This window comes from Halyomorpha halys, unplaced genomic scaffold (assembly GCF_000696795.3).
Source record: "Halyomorpha halys isolate HHAL.00 unplaced genomic scaffold, Hhal_1.1 Scaffold449.1, whole genome shotgun sequence".
NCBI lineage: Eukaryota > Metazoa > Arthropoda > Insecta > Hemiptera > Pentatomidae > Halyomorpha > Halyomorpha halys.
The window spans coordinates 153987-163886 of record NW_027115881.1 but is presented as its reverse complement, the minus strand read 5'-3'; the positions used below and the strand labels follow the sequence as shown (position 1 = coordinate 163886).

General features: G+C 29.4%; 1 protein-coding gene across 6 annotated transcripts in view; it reads left to right on the top strand.

Moving 5' to 3' along the window:
* Positions 1–9900, top strand: part of LOC106682896 (glycoprotein-N-acetylgalactosamine 3-beta-galactosyltransferase 1) — an 89217-nt gene that overhangs the window by 52617 nt on the left and 26700 nt on the right. For 5 of the 6 annotated variants that reach the window (XM_067052846.1, XM_067052845.1, XM_014424008.2 and 2 more), the window contains 2 exons: positions 6334–6469; positions 7198–7307. In XM_067052846.1, the coding sequence (XP_066908947.1) occupies positions 6334–6469; positions 7198–7307 (246 nt within the window). Of the gene's footprint in view, positions 1–6333; positions 6470–7012; positions 7112–7197; positions 7308–9900 lie in introns of those variants that run through there. The other variant, XM_067052847.1, reaches the window with a different exon arrangement.

Below are 9900 nucleotides of genomic sequence, written 5' to 3'. Positions count from 1 at the left end.
TATGAAATGTTTTAGAAAATAGATAAAATTGGAAGCTATCCTGAGCCATGTAATTGGTAGATTCTTTTTTTTTTTTCCTTACTTGTTTAGTGAAATGGTGTCAGAGAGACCTGTGGAAAATTTTTTCATCTAGAACACAGAGGACGTTTGTTATTACATCACAGCCAGTGATAAAAAGTTATTTGTAAGTTATTTATGGGGTCATAAAATGATGACACTTGCACTGAGTTAAAGTTAAGTGCAAATTTATCTCCCCCTGAATCAAAGCATACTTCATAATTTACTGCTCTGCTATTGGTTCATCTGTTCTCTTTTATCTTTGGTGACAATGGTTGTAAATTTGATTGGTGATTTCTTTACAATTTCCTCATCAGTTCCACATTTAATACTCTGAATATGAAAGGTATAACTTTTTTTTTTTATTGTTTATTTTACAAAAGCAAAGTCATTATACAGACTAACACAACAGCTATATTTAGTGTAATTATAGAATTATCTGCTCTATACAATGAAAGGGGATGTATTAATATGAGTCATAGAAGAGATAACCTTATTTCATTATTGAAAACTTAATTTTAGTTTCATGCTCTCTAACAAATAGTATTTAAATGGCTTTTTTTTATTTTTAATATGTGAAATGGTTTCCAAGGATCACTGTACATTCATCTTTGCTATAATGCACCTTAAGGAAACATTTCTTTCCGGTAGCCATGATGATAATAAAAATAATTTATGTTAATAAAATAAATTTTATCCAAGTTAAGTCTCAAACGCTCTTTATTTTTACTTTAAATTTCCAACTTTTCGGTCAACTTGGCCACACTCAAGGACAATCTTTATACCTCAAATCCAACATATAAAAATTTTTTTCAGGTTATTTTTATCACGTCAATAAAATTAGTCAAGTTAACCTATTTTGTCGCTTATCCCTTAAAATTTAAAACTTTTAATTACATGATATGAGAAGCTGGTTTGGGGCTGCGGTGAAAATATAACACCATTAAATTTAAATAACTTATTTAGTAGTCCCAACGTTTCAGCTAGAATTTCTAGCCTTCATCAGGGCTAAGAACAATGAACAAGATAACAACCAATGAACACAAAAAATAGAAAATAAAATATAAACAGAATAACATAAAATAAATAATTATTCAGAATGAAATTAAAGTGATGAAAGGAGTGGACAATAAAATTAATATAGGTAATTGAATAAGTAAGTAAAAATAACATAATTAAGAGAAAAAAATTTAAAAAATTAAAATTCCGTTCGGCATTTCAGAAGCCCACTTTCCTATCATATCTTTTATTCTTGTTTTTCTAAATTCTCACCCCATACTTAATTTCATTATTTTTATATTTAATATCCTTCCTTTTTCTTGTATATTCATGTATCTTATTTTTAAATTTATATTCATGTGTTACCAGCTTAATTATACTTATATTAATTACTATATTATTAATTTTTCTATTATATAATTTACATACCTCTGAATCCCCACCCATTTGGTATATTGTCTTTCTTAATCACTTACATTTATTGTATCCCATTATTTTAACTTTATTTCTTTTTTGTTTTTCTATCCATATAAATTTTTTTTTTCATTTTATAATTTTTTAAATATTTTTTCCCCCTCTCTATTATGTATATTATCATTTATTGTTTACCTAATTTTAATATTTTTTACATTGTTTACTTTAAAAAATTTTTCATCCCATCAAATCACATTTACTCTTCGTCGTAAACCTGCCGACTGCCCTACAGTATACTTTAATAATGTGGCTCTTAGCCCTGTAGAACAGATTCGTTATCTTGGACTACATCTTGACAAACGACTAACCTGGAATCCTCACACAAGACTGAAAAGACAGGAAACTGCACGCAGATTCCGACTATTACAGCACTTACTAGACAAACGGTCTAAACTTCCAACTCATTACAAAAGACTGATCTACATGACAATTATAAGGCCCATCTGGACATACGGAGTTGAGCTTTGGGGCTCCACTAAACCTTCGAATTTCTCTCGTATCCCATCTTTACAATCCTTCGTAAAATCCTTAATGCTCCTTATTTTGTTACTAATAAAACCATCCATAAAGACCTAAATGTTCCTTATGTAACCGATCTAGCCCGAACCCGTTATTATTCCTTCCATAATAAACTCCCAAACCCACTAGTTTCTAACCTTACTTCCTCTTCCATTCCTGGCAATCCTCCGAGGTGCCTGAAAAGAAGATGGCCTCATGACCTTATATTGTAAACTGTTTTTAGAGTTCTACTACTAGGTAGTTTCTCTACATCCTGTATCATATCATTATGTCATTATGATCAAATTTACTTGTTGTATTTTTTATACAGTTGTAAATATCAATAAATAATTTTTTTTTAAAAAATGTTTTTCAAATCTGACGTACTTAACTGCCATCCCCACTCCTCGCAATACAAACAGTTCACTTTGACTTTGACTTCCATCAAAACAATGATGAATTCTGTCTCGTTCATTTTCATTTGATTTTATTCTTATCCCTTTTCATCTCTTAATTTGTACTTTCTTTAATATTTCTTCTCTTTATCTGTTACTATTACCGTTTGCATGTATTGTTTATAACCTTTAATTTTTCTGATTAAATTTTATGTTTCATCATATGCCCTTGTTATTTTCCACTTTTTTTTTATATATATATTTATGCCAAGTGTTTGTATCTTTTTAAGCCCTGACGAAGCCCTATAACGTGGGGCAAAACGTTGCCTCAATTAAAAATAGAGTACACCAATTTACTATTTGAGTTTAATTTGAACGCACCCGGACCTAATTCCATTTATTAAAAATTAAATTTATGGAAAGAAAAAATGAAATTGAGAGAAAGAAAATATATGTAACCATAATATTATATAAAGAAGCAAAATATGAAGTTAAGTTAAACAAAAGAAGTGAATAGAATACATAACAATAATAATATACGGTGAACATAACTAATAACATGGGTAAGGAAAACTAAGAAAATAATAGAGAAGGAGAAGGGGGATTAAAAGAAAGACTTTTAATTACAGATTAACTCAATCTTGTTATTACTCAATATTATAATAATATTGTGTGATAATAATGTTTAATTAGTCTATAATTAAAAAATTAAACTCTAATGGAATGGTAACAAAATGGGTTAATTTGACTAATTTTATTAACCTGAGCAAAATAGCCTGCAAACAAGTTTTAATTGTTGGATGAGAAGTGTGAATTTATATTTAAGATTGTCGATATGCTGGACATTTAATGTAATAGTAAAGAATGTTTGGGACTTAACTTGAATAAAAATTATTTTATTTAAAAAATAACTTAATTTCATTATTAAAAACATAATTTTAATTTCTTCTTTCTAATTAATGGTACTTTAATAGCTTCTCTTATTTGGAATGGTTTCCAAGTATAATGGATTGGATTCATGTTTACTATAATACAGCGAGGAAACATTTCTTTCTGGTAGGTATTATTATAATAATAACAGCTTTATTTCCATTATTTATAGAACTAAAGGGAGTGCAGTGGCACCTTGGTAAGGCGCGATGCTACTAACTCCAAGGGCCCGGGTTCGAACCGGGGTAGAAAATTGTTTTCTGTTACATTGTAGCTGTGAGTCAACCCTGTAGGTTTGACCCTCCTGGGGTCCACCCAGCCTCATAAATTGGGTACCCTTATTTGAGTAAAAATCTAGGTGTCGATTCTGACCAAATCACCTCCTTGCACTACCGTTGGTCTAGTTACAGTACTTCCTTACAAAGTACTGAGTCCCTGACCCTTCATTGTTTGTAGTGGTACCAATTTTAATGTTTTTAATAGAACTAAAAGTATCCTCTCTCTTGAGAGGTAAGAGTTTGGTTTATAAACGTAAAGAATTCACAAAAATTTTAAAAATACTTCATTGAATAGATTTTTTAAAAATAATAATTTGTCAAATATAATTAAATAAAATATTTCCCATACTATAATATAAATGATAATTTACTATAATTTCTTTATTATTTTACTCCATAGATCCCTATTGCTCTTCCAGTCTCCCATTCTCATCTTGCCTCTTATATGTAATTGGTCTTCCTTTCCATCTCTTATATTCCCTTGGTATCCTCTATTGGACCATCTTCTTGAGTCAAGTCTGGCAACGTAAACAGCCTACCTCCATTTCAGTTAATTTGCTTCTTTTGATAAACTTTTAAATTTAATTCTAGATTATACTTTTCTACTGCAGATGCGTTTTTTTTTTCTTTTGTTACTTATCATAGTTCTTGAAAATTGTCAACATGGCCAATTAATTATAATGATTTATTAATCTTCTACTTAACATTAGGTGCCTCAATTCTTATTACAATGGATGTCCCAGAGCAACATTTTTACGTTTAAATATATCTTAAGATTATTTTCATACATGTATTGGGAATAAAGTTTTATTGTATTCAGATCCAATTTGAAAGTTTATAAAAATTATTTAGATTTAAAAGGAAGACGGGTCCGAGTGCAGTCAAAAGAATTTAAATAGTAATAAAGACAGCCCTCTGTTGTATTATCTGAGTGCATAAAATTATTTGTAGTGTATTATTAGTATTATTATTGTAGTGTTCTCAAATTTTGACAATTGCTATCAAGGACAATGAGAAGTAATTCATGTTCACTTCATGTCTAGAATCCAACCCTGATGAAACCCTGAAAAGTGAAACGTCTGTTACTAATAAATTGTGTTTTCTTCTATTTTTGTTGCTTTCTTGACCGTCACTCAGACCATCTTCCTAAGATTATCAAATACGGTCTACTGATAATCTTCTAATATAGTTATTTTCTTTTAAAATTTTTTGAGGTTTATTACTTCCATCATTTGCAATAAATTATTATTTATTTATTCATTAACAATTGTACAACGTTTCGGGACCACTGTCCCATATTCATGCACTATAACATATTGCATAATTATGCATATTCATAAACCTATAACAATAATAAAAACTATATAACACCAATCTTCTACTTTATATATTTTATTTTATACAATATATAAAGTAGAAGATTGGTGTTATATAGTTTTTATTATTGTTATAGGTTTATAGTGCATGAATATGGGACAGTGGTCCTGAAACGTTGTACTATTGTTAATGAATATATAAATAATAATTTATTGCAAATGATGGAAGTAATAAACCTCAAAAAATTTTAAAAGAATTGACTCACCAGACTTCCTAGAGAGATAATCCAGATAGTTATTTTATATTAATAATACCACTGTGCATTTAATTTTTGTAATTGTAATTATAAGGATCATGATTTTAGGTGCTTCCAGGGTCATATTCTCCTTAAAATATGTTTTTTATGCCTTTTTTTTTTCAATACTTCACTTGTTAATGTAACACCAAATAAGAAAAATTCTCTTATTACTTTTTTATATTTCATTGGTTAATTTTATTATGAGCTAAAGTCATCGTTTTATGTCATGAAAAAATTTGGTTTTGAATTTTAAAAATTCTGCTGAGAGCTTAAGTGTGGTCTATGAAGTGCAGGCGCATCGTTTAACTGAAGGCCAGGCGCTATCTCACTTTAGAATACGCCGGTTGGGTTAACGATAATGTGTAGACTGTGTGTAATTTAATTGAAGGAAGTAAAGAGGAAAGAAAATAAATTTATTAAACAATTTATAAGGTTGTGGACAGTGGGCAAGAGAAAAAACAATACTAAACTCTGCGGTATGATTACTGGATTATAGGGGAGGTAGCTGTAAAGAAACATGGCTGGATTAGGTTAGATTTATAATTTTGAAGTGGGGTCAGCTAAGATGGTAATTGGTGTGTCTATGTGCATGAAGATCCAGTTATAGTGGATTAGGAAATGAAAAAGAGAGTGAACTTACTGATGTGGATGAAAGCAGCATCAGTCATCAACAAGTCTCTTCTTATCTTTCTCTCTCCTGGGTCTCTTCTCTAGTTAAGGATCCATTTCCTTGAGCTACTCTCGCATTCTAACTTGAATTCACGGAAGAATGAAGATAATTTCTCTGAATTTAACAGAAGAAGAAATGGCGCTCTTCTCGCATTTTCTTTATACCACTCCAGCTAGAGTATTTCTAACTCTAGCTTACTTATATTGGCCTCAAGGGCCACTAATGCTACTAACAACTATTAGGCATATGCTTATAGTATGGGGGGGCCACCTGTTCATATCTTTCATTTTTTTAACAAGTGGCCTATATCTGACTTTCTTAAAAAAAAAAAACTTAAATAAAAAGCATTATATAATTATATGAAGGCAAAAAATATTTGTAAAATCCAGTTATATGTATGAGATTTGTCTGTTTCAGTGGGTCTCAGGCCTGTTGTCGGCAGGAATTTCATACTAACACTATGCCTAGGAATCGTTTTCGGTTTCACGATTGCATCAATTCTTCATCTGATCTCTTCATACAACATAAAAGATATTGTGATCTTCCCACAGAGGTAATTGAGGAATTAAATATTAATAATTAACATATAATAATATTTCTATGAGAAGATGGTTGGGGGTGTAATCTATGAAGAATACAAATTAGTAAAAACATATTTAATTATGCCAGTGTTTCAGGCCTTCTTCAGGACTAAGAATAAAAAAAAACAATGATAATGAATAAAAGGAATTGCAGATAATATACATACATAAATAGTGTTGAAAGAAAATGTATAGTTTAAGCATTATAAGATGATGAAAAGCTATACGAGAATAAGTAATATTAAAATTAAGTAAGAGGAAACAATGTAGTAAGTAATTATATATTTACAAAATGAAATTTTTTTAAAATTAATGTTCTTAAAAAAGTGAGAAAGAAAACATAAAGATGTAAGTAAAATAACATTATTTATCATCTTATAATACTTATACTATATATGTTCTTTCAACACTATTTATACCTCTATGTTATATGTTATTTTTTAAATATTCTATAATTCCTTTTATTCATTGTAATTGTTGTCCTGTTTTTTGTCCTTAGCCCTAATGAAGGCCTGAAATTCTGGCTAAAAGATTGGAATCAGTTTTACTTATTTGTGTTCTTCATTGACCGCACCTCCATCCATCTTCCCATATAATATCAACAGTCGACTATCGTAACATCATTAATAATATATCTGTATATTATATATCAAAATTTTATCATCAATACTAAATCTTACATTCTATCATTTATTCCTAGGGAGCAGTTAATATCCAGAGATGCACACCATCACAGCCATATGGACCAAATGGTCGTAAACATTGGAGACGCAGTTAATCAGCACTCTCACGATGAAGAATTTCATAAAGGTAAATTTAATCTAGGGTTATTGCTAGGTAAACTAGGGCTAATGTTAGTAAATTAGAGCTATTGCTAAACCAAATTCATATTATTAAGGATGAGAATATGAAATATGTATCACTGATATAAAATGAAAATTATTACTCGTTCAATTAACAATATATTTAATATTAACTCAAACTTCAAATGATCCACTTTTTCTCTCAATTATTTATTTTGAAACATCTCAAATGTTTCAGTACTTAGGCCATTCTCAAGGAGACAACATTAATCATTGATGTCATAATTCCTTAAAATGTCTCTTATGCTAGGCTAATTGCCCATGTCATATAAACTTCAAATTTCAATATAAAATCTAGTCCAAAAAATATTGTCTTTCTTTAACTTGACTAACAATATTAACTACAAAACCTACCATGAGAGTCCTAACCTGTTTGTATGTGTAGACTAGGTTTAATGAAATAATAATTACTGTGATAAAAAAAAAAGTATATTAAGAAAAATAAGAACATTAATTAAAGTTACGAAAATCAAAATCACTCCTTGTTTGTGAATTCTTTTAGGAAAGTTAATACCAGTTAAGAGAATATAAAATAAAATTAAATCAGAAACACTTAGTATTCATATTGGGCCATGATTATGTATGAAGATTATTTTATTCAATGAATAATAATTGATAACTAATCCTAATGGCGATTGCGGCGATTTATTCGGGTGGCCCCCTGTAATGAAAATATTATTTTCCTTTAAGGTACTAGGTGTTGGCGGCGAGCTATTCCGGTACTTCAGTCCACATAGTCTCAGGCGATCAATGGTTATAAATGAGGGGACTTACTGATTGAAGTGTCGTGCTAGTCTCAGAACTTCTATATCTATATCTCCTGGCCGTATACTGGCGTCTATGGTAAGGCGAGATTGAGGTAATTTCTTGTGACAGCCTGAGAGCAGTAAGGACCTCCAGCTTCTCCTGTGAGCATCAAAAGGCAGTGTGTTCACCTACCGATTCAAACCTCTAAAAAAGGCCAGGGCAGGGAAAACAGTGCGCTTCTTAGCAGCAGCCATTTGAATTATCTAAACTGACTCAAATGGTTTGCAGTATTTCGAAGGCACTGGAGCAACGGCGCGAAATTCAATTGACTTTATTGACTTCTGAACACTGTATGTTTGAACAGTTCATGTTTCTCTCGATATTTAACGATGATTTTAATATCGATATAAAAGATTAGTAACGATATTTCGATATTTTTTTTTATAGATATACCGATATTTGGTTAAAAAGATTTAAAATCTTTTCATCTAAATATTGATATTTGGTTTAAGAAGATTGAAACAATTTTATAAAAATAGTTTTGATATTTTAAATTGTTAAATTGATTTTTCTTTCAATATTATACAATGTTATTAACTACTTAAAGGTATGTTTTATTGTTAATGAGGTCAAAGAAAGACAATTTTTTTGTGGAATAGTTTTGATATTGAAATTATAAGTATTCTAAGGAATTATACATTAATGATTAAGGTTGTCTCACTGAGAATGGCCTAAGAGCCGAAACTTTGAAGATGCTTCAAAATATATGATTGAGAGAAAAAATGGATCATTTGAAGTTTGTGTTAATAATAAAATAAACTACTCTGAAACAATCAATATAATAAATCATTAATCTAATATATTTAATAATATTGCTCATGTATATTTGAAGAAAAATCATCTAGTGGTCGATTTTCAACTAACTAGTTTACTACTAGCGATTACAAATATGCCTATAGAAATTATTATAATTTGAATTGAAAGCTCGTTCAGTGTCTAGACCAGTAGTTCCCAACCTTTTTTTGACGTCAGAACTCTTTTGGTAGAATTAAGAAAATGGCAGAAACTTTTTGGTAGAAGTAGGAAAATGGCAGAACCCTTAGTGTATGGAGAACCGATTGTCAGACAGGACCATTTTGAATATATTGGTATATAGTTTTGGTACAAGTGATCTGTATTGAATTCTAAATAAAACTATTAGAAGATCGTTGATTGACCCTATGTAATATATAAGAAAAAAAATTATGGTTCAAGTGCGGTCAAAAGAACTTATATATTTATTAAACTATTTATTGTGAACCAACATTTCATTCTACTTTGTAGGGTTTCATCAGGGCTAAAAAAGACACCATCAACCAAAATAAGGTAACAAAATAGATGATAGATAATATGAAATAAAAGTAAACTAAAGTAGTTTAAAAAAAAAAAATTTAATTATGTGAAAGGTTATGTAAAAATGAACAAAATAAATTTTTAAAAATATAAATAAGATGTACGGTGAAAAGTATAAATAAAAAAGAATTAAAAAAAAAATGATTTGGCAATCATTGAAAACAGAAATAATAACAAAGAAAGAAAGTAGAAAAAAGAGAAATATAAAAAGGTTAAGATATATAGGGAGATGGTCAGGGTTGCGGTCAATAGTGAAACAAAAGTAGTTTACAACTATTTATTTTCCAACGTTTCGCCCCACTTTGCAGGGCTTCATCAGGGCTAAAATGATACAAAATGAAACTATATTAAGATAAAATGATAGAAGTAAAAATAAAAAGATACAATGAAAAGAATAAAAA